The sequence below is a fragment of the Lytechinus variegatus genome, chromosome 7 (assembly GCF_018143015.1).
Source record: "Lytechinus variegatus isolate NC3 chromosome 7, Lvar_3.0, whole genome shotgun sequence".
Lineage (NCBI taxonomy): Eukaryota > Metazoa > Echinodermata > Echinoidea > Temnopleuroida > Toxopneustidae > Lytechinus > Lytechinus variegatus.
In genome coordinates, this window is record NC_054746.1 from 39,961,209 (window position 1) to 39,979,026 (window position 17,818).

General features: G+C 34.3%; 1 protein-coding gene across 4 annotated transcripts; it reads right to left on the reverse strand.

Annotated features, from left to right (window-relative positions):
* LOC121419277 (ectonucleoside triphosphate diphosphohydrolase 5-like) lies at positions 1-17,761 on the reverse strand. 4 transcript variants are annotated; one of them, XM_041613668.1, is made up of 12 exons: positions 17,666-17,761; positions 11,224-11,613; positions 10,498-10,577; positions 8,322-8,465; positions 7,446-7,563; positions 6,521-6,692; positions 5,058-5,158; positions 4,526-4,771; positions 3,316-3,372; positions 2,848-2,960; positions 1,620-1,737; positions 1-232 (listed from the first exon to the last, which is right to left on the reverse strand). In XM_041613668.1, the coding sequence occupies exons 2-11, from the start codon at positions 11,510-11,512 to the stop codon at positions 1,642-1,644; spliced, it is 1,416 nt and encodes a 471-aa protein (XP_041469602.1). In that variant the 5' UTR covers positions 11,513-11,613; positions 17,666-17,761; the 3' UTR covers positions 1-232; positions 1,620-1,641. The 4 variants fall into 4 exon arrangements, with proteins under 4 accessions (XP_041469602.1, XP_041469604.1, XP_041469600.1 ...); XM_041613670.1 differs by having other exon boundaries at positions 1-1,737; positions 4,526-4,768; XM_041613666.1 differs by having other exon boundaries at positions 1-1,737.
* Positions 17,762-17,818: the final 57 nt, after the last annotated feature.

A 17,818-nucleotide genomic window follows, 5' to 3' on the forward strand; every position in this document is an offset into this window, starting at 1 on the left:
GGGGGGTGTATGCAAATCACTGACTACTTATTGGGAAGAGGTTGGGGTAAAATGCCTCGATGCAATAATTTCTAATTGGGCATTTTAGAAATTCATTCAAATTCACTTAATGTCATGATTAAAATACCAAATTATCCCACCACACAAACCTTTATATTGTATGCAAGGAAGACAATTTGTGAGTAGAAGATATGAAGTCTGTTTCATACCTTTCTTCCCATTCTAGCAATACCTGCAAAAACGGTATAAAATTTGTAGATTGTGATTAGATTTGAATTATAATACCAATTAATATAGACACATTGATATTGAATCCTACACCAGTTTAACATAGTGTAAGAATCTCATTGCAATCTTGTAAATATACTTTATCTACCTCTTCCTAACTTGCACATCTTGACAAACTACAGAGATCTGTTTGACTTAAAAAAATTCAACTGATATTAGGTACATGTATGGAAATATATGTTTTTTATGTGTTCTGTGAATACTCTACTTTTATTTTTTGGCTTTGAAGTTTACTGAACCATCAATATTGCAGAAAACATGTAATTCCAGAGAAATGTTAAAGTGATAGAGGATGTTTTTTTTTTAAAATGTCATCATTCAATTACACATGAATGTACAAAGGGCTCATTAGAAATACCAGTCAGTTTACTAAAAAAAAATCCATATCCCCAAATCAACATGCAAAATACACGCTCTGCCTTAAAAATTGCTCTCATTTAAATCTGAGCTGAGTTTGTATACAACATGACAACAAAAATTTAAATGGACAGTGTACATAAATTTCATTTGCATGTAAAACCTCAATGTATGAAAAAATTATCATAATTCACAGGGCATAGAGAAGCAATTTCATAAAAACACACACTAACATTTTATAATCTTCTGATCCTCAAAATGTTGACAAAGGCAATGCAGAATTCTGTAAATGTGCAGCATGTTTTATAAGAACCTGAATTCACATAGAAATGTATTTATGTGAATATACTCCAGCTCTTTGATCCAGTTCCAAGGCAAACATTTTTCCCCCAAAACTGCTATAGCATACATGTTTGGTCTAAAATTATTAGATGGGCTTGTTCTTTATCAATGCTAGACCTTTTTTGTCCATATTTCATTTGGTCTGACTGGTACTTGGTCTAATTGCCAGAAGGTCTAAAGACCCCAAAATCAATTTATAACTTTGGCTCAATTATCATTTGGTCCATGTACCACTTAAAGTATTAGGTATAATGACATTAAACCCCAGTATATTAGATCAACATAACTTGATATTAGACTGACTGGTTATTATCCAAAGGAAATTAGACATAATTTCAAGTAGACCAAAACAAGTTAGACCACAATGCATTTAAATAAGATTTAAAAAATGTTTATGAACAGTGCCCTGTTGTTTCCATTAATGTTCAATCTCTTGTGGTAATGGTTTGACAAGATGACAGACAATTAAGAATTTTCTGTTTGATGGGGTTATAATGTATGGAAGGCATTACAAACATTTCTAAAAAAAACAACAGCAGACCTGTTAGCTCAGCCCTTAAGAAGAATTGCACAGAATATAGACTGGTTTTAATCAAGTTTACAGTTTAAGCATTTAAATAAGTCACACATACATATGATAGCACATTATTCCTATCATAATTTCTTCAGATGTTCCCAATGTTTTCTCAATAGCTCCAGGGTTGCACCAAGTGCCCAGCTGACACGAAAGCCATCAATAGCATTTGTCATCTACCAATAGAGGAAATAGAAAAGAAAGACATTATTCTTAGGCTAGTTTGAAAAGGAACATGATTACAAATACCCATTTAATACCTGTACAGGCATGCTCTCTCAGTGAAATGATCAATCTTGTAAGAGGATTCATAAAGTATATTTCTTGTGCTACAGGTGTAACACAAAATGAAAGCATAAGAAAGGTATGAATGAGGAAAACTTACTCATCACTGTTTTGAAAAAAAAGAACATAACAATTCAATATGATCAAGTCTTATTTTACATGAAAATGTACTTTGATCCGGTATCCAATCAAATTGAAATATCTGCATATTTTTCATATAAACACACTTTTTTTTTCAAGCATGGAACAGGATGAATATACTAGGATATAAAATTTGTGTGTAGCTTTCTGATAATGAATCACTAATGAGATGAGTGGGCAGAGTACAATGTGAAGGAAAATAAAAATAATACTGTTAAAGGGAAACAGATAGAGATAGAAATCATAATTCAAAATTTCACAAAGATTCAATGGTTGAAAAGATTCTGTATGATACTATGTTAACTTCATCATTATTGTAAATATGAAAAATTGAAGTAGAAAATAGAATAATTGAATATGATTGAATTGCCACTACGCTTTTGCAAATGTTTGGATGTTAGATGATACTAAAGTAGAATTCAAAGTAATGGCCCTTTGCTAAAGCTTTAGATCTAGGCTTTAAACGCATTAATGTTACTATTGTAGATGTACATGTAGGCCCATATGGGCCAGTCTACCAATACGAAGGCACCCACACCACATGAATATTTATGAGCCAATAATGCTTAGAAAAAATACACTGACTCTATTAAGAGTCATTCGTATTGACCACACATACCAGCATTAAATATAATAAACCAAAGAAGATTAAAGATATGCAGGTACTATGATCACAAAAGAAAAAAAAATTGAAACAGCAAAGCAGAATTTGTGAAAATAATAGCAGTGACCAAAAATTACATCACTAATTGGAACTTATGGAAGAATATTTAGAAATAGAAAAAGATTTAATATGTTAATCCTATGCAAGTGAGATTATTTATTTGTTATTTCTATTTCAAGTAATGATTTAGACTTACCAATAACTGAACATCATCCCTGAATTTATATCCATGCGATAATACTGAGCTGAGGTATACAAGGTCCATACAATGAAATGGCTTGTCAGCATATAGAGAATGGTTTAAACACACTGGTAAGACAAGCAGGAAATAGAAACAAAACCAATGCTTATTTACAAAAGACAACACTTCTTTCACTCTACTGATAATCAAAATTGTTTAATCTGGCCTGTACACTTTCTTGTGATATGTATAATCATCATCTTTGTACAAATGTTTAATAGGTATTTGACAACATATCTGTAAGAAAGAAGGTTATGTATGTTTAGTATACTGACAGCTGAACACCATACATTTTATCTGTTTATCTTCAGGTAATTAACATACAATCAGTCCTTTTCATATCACCCTGTGCAAAAATATAATTACTACACAAATGATCACTAATGCCCTGAGAATCAAGCTTTTTTTTTAAATTCTACTCACCATTTATTGCAGCTTCCCTATAGTCTTTCACTAGCATTGTTCCTCCTTCCTTCCAATCTTTTAAGAAAAATATAATAAAACCAAAGTATGATTTACTAATCTAATAACATCACACTAGTCATCTAAGCAATAATGTTTAACATCCAAATGATGAACAAAAAATAAATACTGAGATACAAATGGAAAATGTTATACTCAATTCTAATATCAGATTACATCCTACAAAAAATACTGAGATACAAATGGAAAATGTTATACTCAATTCTAATATCAGATTACATCCTACAAAAAAATACTGAGATACAAATGGAAAATGTTATACTCAATTCTAATATCAGATTATATCCTACAAAAAAATACTGAGATACAAATGGAAAATGTTATACTCAATTCTAATATCAGATTATATCCTACAAAAAATACTGAGATACAAATTAGGTTGAATGACTTTCAGAACAAATGTGCTTAAAAAGTGTATTACCAGGCTGGGTTTCATTTGTCATTTTGATACTCCTTATACAATGAGAGTAAAATAATAAATGATGCCATCATCCTAATAAGAATCAAGCTTGTTAATCTGAAGTCAGAAGTTAATATATTCTATTAGTCATATGTACATATTTTTAGTGCAATTTCAATCTTTTTTTAATGATGTGTTTAATAGTCTTAATTGCTCAGCTTTTATTCTTTGAATTGGCAACATCAGTATTATCTTTTTTTATTCAATACGATTTTCACCTTAAAATATCTGTTATTCAAAATTAATAACAGTTGATAGATAAAGAAATAAGAATGTCTTTGAAAGTTAGGATTTGCCAATTTGTGTAGAAAAAAGACGATTTTGATTTCAAATTTTGATGCATTTTCTTTTTTACAGCATTAAGCTGAACAATATTGATTCAATAGAAATGAAAATGCTCAGTATAATATCTCCTCCACCTTCTATTGAATTTTGTATGATTTTTAGGTTGGTTTAACTTTATTAAAGACAGCACATCGACACGGAAGATGCATTATAGACTTGATGGCAAGCAAGCCTGTATGTTCCAAATACATGAACCAATAAGGTGAATGGTTTGAATGGTCACACCAAGCCAAAAATAATGTAGTCTAGTTGACAGATTTCATAATCAGGCACCACCTTTGAATTATATTTGAAAAATTACATTTGGGGAATACTACTTCTACTTATACTGAGGCTTCAACTTACCAACTTTTTCAATCTCTGCAGCTCTCTCCCAGAAGTAAGACAAGGCATAAAAGGAAGAGCTTTCTTGCATTTCCGTTGGTACTATGACAGTATCTTCTATAAAGGCTTTAACCACACTCAAACAGTTCTCATATATATTTTCAGAATGTATATTTGATGATGATACTGAGTACATATTGCCTCCAAAGTCCCATGTCCCTGATGTGAATGGAGGAAGACATGCACTGGTAAACTCTTCTGAACCTGCTGATGACATAAAGAAAAGGAGAGAGAGAGAGAGAAAATCAGATATCAGTAAATGACCAAAAAGTAATATTGTACAATACAAATATTAATAGTTAAATTGATTAAGTGAAAAAAAATCAATCAAGTTTAAATTCAGCTACCTAACATCATCTCGAGGTTCACTATACATGTTTATTTATTATTACAATTAATCATTAATCTGCTGAAGTATGCTCCCATCTGTTCTCTAACTCCCCACTCTCTTCTGTCTCTCTGTATGGGACTCCTTTGAATATTATATGCTCACCAGAGAGTTGATCAGTATCACTTGATCCCACAAAGATTGGGTTTTCCTTCTCTCGTTTTAATATTTCTAGTCTTGCAGCTTTAAGTCCAAGACCTAAGAAACTGAAATAAGAAGAAATTAAACATGAACAAACAACTAGTTTCATACGCAGGAAAGCAATCTCTCTCTCAATCAATATACATACACATGTATTTTCTTGATATTGTATTTAAGAGCATACATTGTAAATCAAGCAGCTAGAAAGCTGGAAATTAATACAGAGATGCCAACTTTTGGAAATCAGAATTAGGGAGGATTTGCAACTGCCACCAAATTATGTGCGCGTAGCGCACATCTCGAGCGCGGAGCGCTCGACCCTTGCGGCCGGGGTCCAGGGCCCGCCTTAGGGCCCTGGAAGCTCTGGGTTTCTAGATGCTCTCTGGTGCAATCTGACCCTTATTTTGGGGCATTTCACATGTTTTGAAATAAACATTGTTCCCACTTTTTTAACATTAAAAATATAAAATATGCATTTTCACATTGTAAATAAAAAATGAGGGGACAAAAGAAGTACCTGTTCAACAATAATAATAAGGATGAATTATCACTATCGGCTATAGGCAGGTTATGTTCCACTATAAATCCAGTAAAGAAAAGCTCAGCGCTGGTCCCTTGCTTGGTAAAATAAAGACAACAGGGTACTAGTGGAGCTCGAAGATCTTGTCATCACAATGTCCGTGGTAGGCCTATGCCGTTTGCTCCCGAACGAAAGAGCTTCCGAATTATCATCACGACCTCCCTGCTAAACTGAAATGTCCACGCTGCAAATTGCGCAAAATGCATGGTAAATTCCTCTTTCCGACTTCCGAACACACAGGTACTGGAGACTGTATTCAGTCTTATACTTCTGAGACCATTTCTTGGTCTTCTTTTGTTGATTTTCCGCCCTTTCGTGTCAATATCAACCCATCAATACGCCGGAATCACACACCGATATTCCACCGCACGACTCGACAAATCCAGTGGCCGCGAGCGCACACGCCTCGCGAAGCTAGCCGGGCCTACCGGCCTGGTGCACAGTGGATTCCCGTTGGGCATATCACATGCACCAGCTTTTCGCTGCTCCTTATTTGTCTACTTTTCGCACAGAATTTAGTAGCAGCGAACGTAACTTGGAGTTACTACATGCTAAAGTTAGCAGACGATACATGTCCTTCCAATCCAATTTGATCAATGCAAAAAAATCGTAATTTCGGGAGGATAAGGATGGTAATCGTAAGGGCGGGAGTTGGGATGAATTTTCGGGAGCCTCCCGATGAAATCGGGAGGGTTGGCATCTCTGTTAATATGCCATTTCAGCAAAATAAGACTTTTGAAAAAATTGGAAGAAAAAAAATCCTATTAAATTTACAGCTTTCTATTTACTTTCAAAATGCAGACACCTCTCACACACTGAAAAAAAAATGTATTGAGATCAAACCAACCTCTTTGTGTAGAGTTTATATTGATGATGAAGGAATGGGTATGTCTTGATGTTGGTATTATGAATTTGATGAGATAATGTTTCTTCATTCCGAGGTAAGAAGGTGACTTGTGTAGAGCCTCCTCCCATATCCAGTGTGCCTCTTGTTTCTGGGGTTGAACTTATCAGTGCACCTGGAAGATGGAGAAAAAGACGTTCGAGAATGATTCAAAATTTCATAACGCCTATTAATACATGTCATTTCTCAAAGGGCTACACATTCTAAAACTTGAAGGGGCAAAATACATTTACCTCTGGTCTTAACTACTTAACTTCATACATTTAACATTGCTTAAGTAATTAGACCTTATTCCTATTTACTGAAAAGATAGGTCTTACTCTTAAGTGCTACTTTGAAAGATCTATTAGAAGAATGACTTCTTAAACTGGAGAATTCCAGATTGTAAGAGCCACAACTGGAAAAATATATCCAACCATAATAATGGACAATAACCCATGTATTGGATTAGTGAACATAGTTTTGGATTCCTCTAAATAAGAGATCGAGTCCAATACTTTCCAGCCCAAATGCAAATTACACATGACATGTGAAATGCTTTATTGCAGGACCATTACTCAATGATTTGTACCCATGTACCGCAAACAAAAATTAAACATCTGTTTCATTCTCCTACATGTATTTACTGAAATATCAAGCACCTGGACCTGTATCAGACACACAAATGGCTTAATAATGTAATAGAGAATATAGCTAAACATTTGAAGCAATTAATAATTCAATGTAAAATACTGATAGTAGAAAATTGGTTATTGACACCAAATGGTTAATGAACAGCCCAAAGCAATCAGTCAAATATTTGGATAAGTATACTACAGATCAGACTGTTGCAATGCTATCAATACAGAGCTAAATGTGAAGTACGTACGATTGAGAAAATTGACGGTGACCCACATAAAAATACCCTCGTCTGTTCCATTCATAATATCTACAGTGGTTTCTGGAGTTTCTACATGAAATGAAGACCTCTTGAACATTGCATAAACCTATATACAATAGAAAGTAAAAGTAGCAAATGGTTCAATAATAACAAGGCTAAATAAAAAAAAAACAATGGAAACAATCTTGCAATAGAAGAATATATATGATATCCTATTCAATCCATTATAAAAAAAAAACAATAACAATACATCCATCACAATTTCTTTTTCAAAGAATTTGAAAGCATAAATATTTTATGAAGCAAGGAGATAGTTAAAGTCATTTCTTCCAACCATAAGATCATTTTCAAAGGGAGAGAAACTTTCACTTTTAGAAATCAAAAGAATAGTCTTACACTCACATTATCAGCTATAAAATCCAATAGTAAATAATGCATTTTTTCACCGTTTTATTCAAAAGACTCAAGATTAATGATTCATATGTAACTCTACATGCAGCTATAAAAATCTTAAAAACATTCAGTCACATCAAACCATACCCATACCAGGTAGATAGATACATGGGGGGGGGGCTCAGGATAACACAATAGCCTTTGTAAGTTGCAAAGACCCCAAGTAAATACTGCCACTACATTCAATGCAGAATGTCATATTTGGCACAAACAGAATTAGGAAACATAGATGCCATTTAGAATATAATACATAAGTTTCATGACATGAACACTGATTGACATAGTCATTTGTATTTACTGAATACATTGTAGATAATTTGTATAATTTTCCCTTTCCTACTATGCTATCCATTTCTAAAATTGCGGTGTTTCATTCCTTAACGTAAATGTAACAAATTATTCAATACTTACTTCATTTAGAAGAGCTTTAGCCTTCCTCTCTGGAATAAGTCTAAGACCAGCTGTCGCTTTCAAGGCAACTGGAGTTGTTGACCAATGACTAAATGGAATTGATCGTAATGCTACATCCAAAAGTACTTTAATCGAGGCTGCTCCCTAAAATAATAAGAATCAAGTTTATAAGATTGAGGATTGGCCATAACTATTTACCAAAGCTCGCATTTTAACACAGATAAAAGCTAATTACTCTTTAAATACACAAATAAAAAACAAGTAAAAGGCCTCTGACAATCTTGCCTGTACATATGTACTTCGTAATTCATTACAGCACCAGTAGTACTGACTTTGAAAACAACCCACCACTCATACTACCGGTAAGTGCATGGACCCCAATTGACCTTTGACCTTGATTATGAGACCGGACAATAGTGCAAAATGAAAGCGATACTTGATTGTCATTATATCTAAGTATCAAACAATAGATCCAATACTTTCAATGTTATGATATCATTTCAAAACTTCAGGCAAAGTGGAGAGGTGCAATTATTAGCTGATTTTGTTTTGAGTTGACCTTGACAACGCTCGAAGTGAACAAGAGGGTTTCCTGAAACCGCTAAGAGAGTGTCGCAGCAAAACTGAAATAACTTTTGTAAATGATCATGAATCTGAGTGATGTTTATGTTTTCGGAAAGAAGAATGATTACTTTGACTGTTAATTTTGTAAGTTTTGTCATTTGTGGAGTAGCAATTAAAAAAATATGTCAAAAACTCTCCATGAAAAAAATGAAAATAAGTAGTTGAAAAATTTGTTTAAATTTCAAATTTTATTAGTTCTTCAGCATAAACAAAGCTGAGATACATGTATGTCAGAAAATTAACTTGTGTGAAAAATCAGTTCTTATAAACACAGGATATGGATATGTCCTGAAATAATCCAACTCCTTGTGATTTTCAACCCAAGGACTTTGTTTTCACGCCAAGTCAGCCCACTGAAAACGATGACGTCATTACCCAACTTCAGTCCCGTATACACACTGTTTTGTTTGTTTGAAGACTGGGAAGCAGTCACTGGCGGTGCTACAGTGCAGTGAAGATGCCATGCCGTAGCATTCGAAATCCCTATTCATGAATTGGACAAATTGACAAGAATTTGGTTTTGCAGGGGAGGTAAGCAAGTTGACCAGTGAAATGAAGCTTTTTGTAAGCTTCATTTCATCACTGATCACAGTAATCTTATGTCGATTATTAAAGTAAAAGACATACTAAAACAAGAAAGGGAAATTTCTACTCCTACATGTACCTTACTTTCGTCCAGCTCAGTACATGAAAGTACCGTTCAAATGCATGTAAACACTTAAACCCATAATAGAAAGGCTAGTGATTGATTGCAGGGCTGAGTCCCATAGCTAAGTGCACCGGTTATCATGTATGATTAGCCATACGATCAATTCTAACACCATGTGCTATAGGGCTTGCCTCGTGGTGCGAATAGGGTTTAGGGTTCGCTGGTATCAATGACTCTGTGTCAGAACCCCATTTTCATACAGTGATTTCTCAAAAAATAAGTCTTTGGCACAGCGAAAACTTGGCATGCTAATCTATATATCTCATGAGTATGCACAGCAAATCTCATGAATATTCAATGCAAGGTATAGATATGTCTGGAAAATGTTTGTGAGCAAGTTTTGGAGACAACATAAAATTAAAGTAAGCGAGAATTAAAACTACATGAATTTGATTGTTAGAGATCATTTTTACAGGATAGAATATTATCATTTTGGAAAAGTTCTGCAAATTTGAGGAAATTTCTTTAACATACGATGAAAATAAAAGCAAGTGAATTTTTCATGAAAGAATGAACTCTGTCTCCACGAACATGGACGACCGTTAAAAATTGCACCCGTCCGCTGGGCCTGACTTAACCTTGGTTGAGATTGATTATTGATACCACAACAAAGTAATAAAATCATTGATCCTAAATGACCTTGGGCATGTGACCTGAAACTAATTCAATTCGGAATTGAAACGAAATAAAGATTCATTCATTCTTTCAAGATGATCCGTGATACTTGCTGGTGCTTTAATACTGATGAAATATATATGGCCCGATATTAATCTTCTTCTACAATCATAACTTATGAAAAAGAATATTGTGAAAGAAGTATCAGATAATAAAACTGTACTATACCTCTGCTGGATTATCTGCATACTGTGCAAGGGGGAGGTTTGTAAAGTTGAAAACTTCAGATAATAGGATTGGTGGAATTCCTGAAATAAGAAGAATATTCGATCATGATTCATACTATGTAGATGTTTGATACAAACCCAAAGTTGATTTTGAGAGATAAGGAAGGAAGGAAGGAACGAAAGAAAGAAAGAAAGAAAGAAAGGTGAATTCACAAGGGGAAAAAATGGTGAATTCACAAGGGGAAAAAATGGTGAATATAAGAAAAACAGAATGGTGATAGAAAAGAGCAGGAAATATGAAGACAGATATGACTGTCTGGCAAATATAAATCCTATAAATTGGCAAGTAGTAAGTAGCTTGTGACAAGTAACTCTCAATTTGTTAACTTTATTATACAGTCTTCTTCCTTCTAAGCACCTTTGCACTTAAGAGAGGCATTCACATTACCTCATTAATTGCATTATTTGCATGTTGTTTCCACGAAGGAACTTCATTTTTTTCCATTCAGGTCATGATATAGTTGTAGTTGATTGACACAGTACAGAAAAAGGTCATCTGTGACTATCCTACATGTATTTTCCAGGGTTAAAGGCTGAATAAATGCATATCCATGAGCTTAAAATGATAATATAGGATATTCTCGAACTTTACTTGTAATTTCTAAACAATTAGTTGGTTGTCTTTTTTCCTTCTAATCATTGATAAACCTTTTTTCAAATAATTTACCCTTGGGGGTTTCTTGGAAGTGGAAGACATGAACCCTAGAACCAGTACTGCCTGCATCAAACATGACACCATAGTAATCATCTTTCTGTTGGATCTCAGATAAATCATCATCATCACTCCTCCATGGTGTATCTTTGTTGCTCATAAAATCATAGATAGATTCCTGAGGCACAACTAAATCTGAAGATGACGTCTGTTTCCTGGTCAGATACAAGAGTGAGATTGATAGTATGGTGATGGATACAACCATGATCTTACAGGACATCCGCTGCATCATGTCGAGGACCATTGATGATTGAATTCTCTGGAGAGTCAAAGATCATTTGTAGCATCCTCACTGAGAAGTTGCTCAGCCAGCATAGAGCACTTGGTTACATCACTGATGAACTCCTGTAAATAAATGAATAAGAACATGTTGATCAGCATACATGTATGATTTTTATATTGCAATACCGGTACAACCCTTGACCTACTTTTTAGTCTACAGTCTTGCCTTTAATCTCATAGCTATTTGATCTACCAGTACTTGCATTGGTTTTATACGAAAAATATGAATATTTTGTGAATGAATTTTACCCAACTGATTATCTTTGATACCTGCGCTGAGTTTGGACACCCATCATACAATTGTTACATAGCAATGAGATGTACTGGAAAGTGTTCTCTCAACTTTTTTTAAATTAATATCATGGATCATTGACAAAAAAGAGACTTATTACAGATGGCAAATTCTGTTTGAGATTGCATAAGACTAAGTACAACGATCAAATGAGCTTGCCTCCGAAGAACCAATGTAACTGTGTTTATTCATTCTATGGAGTTAAAAGAAAAAGAGGGAAAAACATCCTCAGTTTCATGACCATAAATGTATCTTTGAATGCTATGTGGTTTACATAACTTCTGAAATTATCATGAACCAAATGCATATTTGAATCTACAGTCTGAAATAAATTGTTTATGAAAGATCTGAAGTCTTTGCTTTTACTTTCATGATGCCATATTTGCATTGATTACTTGACAAATAAACTGAATATTGGTGGTAAAAAATAATCTTCCATGTCTGAACAAGTGTCTTCCTTTTTTAACATATAAAGTTTTAGTATAAGTTCTCTCAATATGTGAACTCCAAATATCCTACTAGTGACATCATGAGTAAACAAGCACCTAAAATGTAACTTTTAGGTAACTTATATATATAACTTTGTAACTTTTGCACTTTCGATCTTTCTTGTCTTTTGCCAATACCACACTAAACAGAAAATACAAGCATTGAACCTAGCCACTTGCATTGATGCTTTATGCATGCATTACAATTTTCACTTGACTCTTACACATTCCATTCTAATTTTCACATTTGTACATTACATATATTGATCCTGTTTATCTCATACTTAACTTACTTTCTTGATGGAAAATACCATGACTCAGAAAATCAGAAATGAAACTTCACCCTCATGGGGTCATTTGCCTGAAAAAACTGTAGCGAAACAGCATAAAACATGTCTTCTGCACATGTAGATTACTGCCTAATCTTAACAACCTGATTTTATGGTCAACATAAATTTCTATGGTATCTTCATTTTCAAATTAGGCCAATTTCGGGTACACGTGTACATGCCCGGTCAAATCAGTGCACGTGTACTGAATTCACTCATTCAATGAATGAGGTTATGATAACCTTGTTCTCAGTTACATCTCTATGTGTGGCAAAATAAGGTTGACAATGTTTAGATTATTTTCTCTTTTTCTTTTGGACAAATGCTTTATTTTTTACACTGTCAGTTTTCATTACAGCTTTTTCATTATATAACTTGGCTCGTAGGTACATGTAAATTTGATTCTTTAAATTATTTTTTCTTTATTAAAAATAGAGCTTGAAAAATGAAAATTTTCTTGCCATATTACTTTCCACCAATAGAGGGCGTACACAAAAATATGCCCAAAATTCAAGTTTTTGAGCGCTCTGGTCAATACAAAAATTATTCTAAGTTACTAATGAAAATTGAATTGCAACTGGCATGGAAATTAATAATTTTGGTCACAAAAGTGATATTTTAATGATTTTTTAAAGTGTGTGCTCAATACAGCATTGGCATACCTTAGCATCCTACCTGTAGATTCTCCACAGGCAGGATGGTTTTAGCTTAGGGACAGTGACTGAATTCCATGACCGTGTACTCGGTAGCATCTGCATAGAACTTGAGTGGGAGTTGTATAAACAAGTGAATAATTATTTAATTGTACACAATTCTATTATCATGGTCACATCCTACATTAATTCCAATTTCTCAGTTTTAAGTTTTTAGTTTAAGTTTTAATCACTAAAGTTCCACTTTTTAAATAACTAAGTAACTACAATTGCACTTTCATACCCACCCTTGCAGTTCTGTATTTGTGCAAGAAGCAGACCACAGCACTCATTCACACTTTTTTCTGAATGAAATCTGTCTTGGGCCAGCCTGGGGCAGCATGCACGAAGTTTACATGCAATGAAGTGATGTTATGCTTGATAAAACAAGCTATGAGCTTTTTGCTGCGCCTTCTTAATACTTAAATACTAAACTTGACTTAAATTTTCCCTGAAATTAAACCTTTTGTGAAATTATGATGCCTATTTATCATTAATTTGAAGCTTATTTTGATCCTAGTTGAGTCTCACTCGTTTGTTCGTGCTGAATAATTTATGCACAATGAATTCATAAATGGAATTTATCATCAATCTTACTTGCGCATTGTGCTTTAATCAAACCAGATCGAAATTGATCTGAAAGGAAAATCATGACGCTATCAACAAAAAAAACATGCTTTATTAACAATATTTCTTTTCATGACCATAGAACATTCTTTAATCATGATATTTTTAACAATACTTTGCAAATGATGATCATTAAAATGAATTTAGAGCATGATGTGAGACATTTGTATTTCGTTTCCATTTTTAATGGCCATCATCGGTCTATTGGCGGAGGGGATGCCGCGGAGCCAGATGAAATCTCTGACTCTGGATGTATACACTGCTGGACCAATTGGTATGAATGCAGCAGATGAGAGAAAGCACGGTGATATATAGTCGTATCGAAGGTGGCTCTTTTCGATCTTCGACTTGAACACCTCTACAGACGTGCTGTTGACTACGTCAGGTGGGAGATGGTGAAGCATATTCCTGACAGAAAATTTAATACATGATCATAAATCATTAGTAGTATTAATTATAATAATTATTTATAATCACGACTTCACGTATTAAATTTTAGTACTTGTGAAATAATAATTTTTATCTATAAATTGTTCAAAACGGCATCGCTAATCGGATGTACGTCATACATAAGCGGTTCAAGGGTTGAGCCTATTGTATTTGCGTTGTGTACATTTGGATCGAGAGATCTACACGAGATCGGTCTGGTAAGAAACCTTCATTTTTTTCACATTTTAATTGACCTATTTTTAGACCTTCCTAGGCATTAGGTGTAGGAAGGTGTAACGTTAGAGATTAATAAAATCACCACAATTTATGTGATTTTTATATGACCAAAACAAATCCATCTTTGTTTTGGTCAGTCTCTTATGCATATATGACTGGCGGTTCAAGACTCCATGATGAAGAAGTGTATGTCAAAATATTAATAAAACCATAACCCTAACCATATGCCGGAGCTCGCAGTCCAGTACTAGTAAAAGTAGTGAGACGATCATTTAGCATGTTGACGTCATCGAACTGATTTGATAGAGTCAACAGGCCTCTCGATTAACTTTAATTTTTGGAAGTCAGCCGGGCACCCTGGACTGAACTTTAGGTGGTCAAATGGCAGTTTAGGTGGTCATCACATGCATATTGAAAATATTGTATCATGATTGTAAAGTGTATCAACTCTGTATGTGTAAGATTGCTGCAAAACACTACATTTTAATTTTGCATTGTGTGATTATGTAATTATTTATGATGTTTATGTAATGTTTATATTTTGATTTGTAAAAGATTCCACAATTCAGCCTCTGGCTGAGAAAGAATTTAGAGCAACTTTTTATGAAATGGGCCCCAGAAGTATACATTACTGAAAGAGTGGGAACAAAACCACAAGTGGCTTGGATGAGGCAAAAACATAAACAAAAGAAAGTGCAGGTTTATTATAACATTTCTGTTTTCCTCTCTTTTAAACATGAACTGGCCTATGTACCTTGTATTCGCCTGCCATGACTGACATTAGTGTCAATATGCCATGCGATAAATTTCCTTTATCATATATTGTCATGTACTTTTGTTAATATCAATGGCACAAAATAACAGAGAATCACTGAAAATAATACTGAATACAAATAAAGAAAGAAAGGAGGAAGGAAGGAAATAAATAAAGAATGATGGAGAGAGAAAAAAAAAGGTGAAAGAAATATGAAAAAATGAAGTAAAGAAAATGATTGGAAAAAAATGAAGAGAGGATAAATCGGGATGAAAGAATAAAGGAAAGAAAAATGCTTCCTTCATTCTTTGAAATAAAGAAAGAAAGACAGAAAAAAAAAAAGAAAAAAAATCGGAAGATGAATTAATGTGTGAAAGAAAGAATGAAGGCAAGAGAGAAAAAGTAAGAAAAACAAGGAAAGAAAGAGTTTCCTTCATTTTTTGAAAGAAATAATTATGAAAAACAGGGAGGAAGGAATGAAATAACATTGAAGGAAAGAATGAAAGAAAGGATGAGAGAGAGGTAGGAAAGAATGAAAAAAGAAAGAAAGTAATGGAAGAAGGACAGAGAACAAAAAGAAAGAGGAGAAGATGGGAGAAGGAAGCGAAAAGAAAATCTTGAGGAAAGAAAGAATGAATAAAAAAGAAGAAAAGAATGAAAAACAATGAGGGAAATAAGAAAGAATGAATGAAAAAATAAATGAACACAGAATTAAAGGAAGGAAAGCTAGGAAATAAAGATAGATGGAATGAAAAAAAGAATTAAGGAAGGATAGAAGGATGAAGAAAGAAGGAATGGGAAAAAAATAAGAGATAAAAAGAAAAATCAGGAAGGAAAGAATAAGGGAAAAGAAAAGGAAAAAAGAATGAAGCCAAGAGAGAACTGAAGAAAGAAAATTAATGGAAGGAGCTGAAAGAAAGAAGGGATTACAGAAATAAAGCACAAAAAGAAGAACGAGAGGAAGAGAGAAGGGAGCAAACAAAAATTTAAGGAAAGAAAGAAGGAAATAAGAAAAAAAGAAGGAATGAAAATATGAAAAGGAAGGAAAGAAAATGAACAGAGAGAGAGAGAGGATCAGGAAAGAAAGCAAGGAAAGATGGAAAACAAAGATAGATGGAACAAAAAAGGCCAGCAGAAAGGATGAAGGATTGAAAAGAAAGAAAAAGAAAGAGGAAAGTTCAAACTTCAAAAAAAAAATCCAACCATCTAAAAAAAAATACAGATCCTTTTTTTTATATATCATGAAAATTGATAGAAAACTAAAATGTTTTAGAATAGATCATTAGATTTCAAAGTGAAACTGTCAAACTTGAAAATTTTGTGAATCATCACGGCATCACACACAGCTACGAGTTCACACCGATCTCAAGACTCAAAACGAAAGCTGAAAACTCAATAACTTGCTCCTCTGATCACATCACCAAATCAGTAATATGAGAATCCATATAATTATAACAAATTCTCACAGATTTTGTAATAATATTGGTGGAAAAAATATTTTTCATGTGGAATTGTTCACTCTTTGATCGGGGATGTGCAGGTCCAGAGTGCAGGTACATTGTAAGCACAGCCTGCATGCCTGCCACACACGGGCGCAGGTGCATGGGCAGGAGGCCCGGCCATATGCACCGGCTAGTACATGTTTGAATGCTGACTTTGTGTGTAGATTTAAGATAGCGCAATTACCGGCTTGCAATAAGAATAGAAGTTAACTTTGTTTTTTTCTCTCTCTTTTGTATTTTTGCTGTGAAACATGGGAAAACTGTGAAAATTTCATTTTCAGTTCTCTACATTTATTTTTTCTGGTGGTCAGCCCCAGCACTACCCAACTTTTAGGGTGCCCGGCCCGGCGGAGCTTAGGCGGTCAATTTTTAGTTTGCGTTTAAAGGCAACTCTTTCTGCAACCGACCCCTGATCTGTTCAATTTTCAGCACAAATGAGACGAAAACTAGGTAAAACTGAACTGATAAATATTTTCGCAGATATGATGCTTAGAAAATTAGGTGGTCGATGAGGGGTAGTTCCAACCATACTAACCTCGCAAACGTCCCGACCCAATCCACCGATCCTAGGTAAATTCCGCCGCCCTTGGCGGCTAGCAGCACTGCCTACCACTGCAGACTGCAGTGCGGCGGCTGACTGCTGCTAGCAAGGACTCTTCGCCTTGGCTTCGACTGGGAGTATAACAGCGGCAGAGTAAGATAATACCGATAGATCCCCAAACTCCTGTCAAAGGCAATGTCCCAGAACATCGACAGAGTGCTTACCTAAAATTTCTTGCCTAAGAAGCTTGAATTTCTAGTGAATTTTGAGCTGGCGGAATGACGGTCCGCGACCGGGGTTTTGGTTTGCGTCCACATACAATAACTTGTCTTGAGCTTTAGAGGGCGTCAACATACGACATATCGACAAGGCCCTAT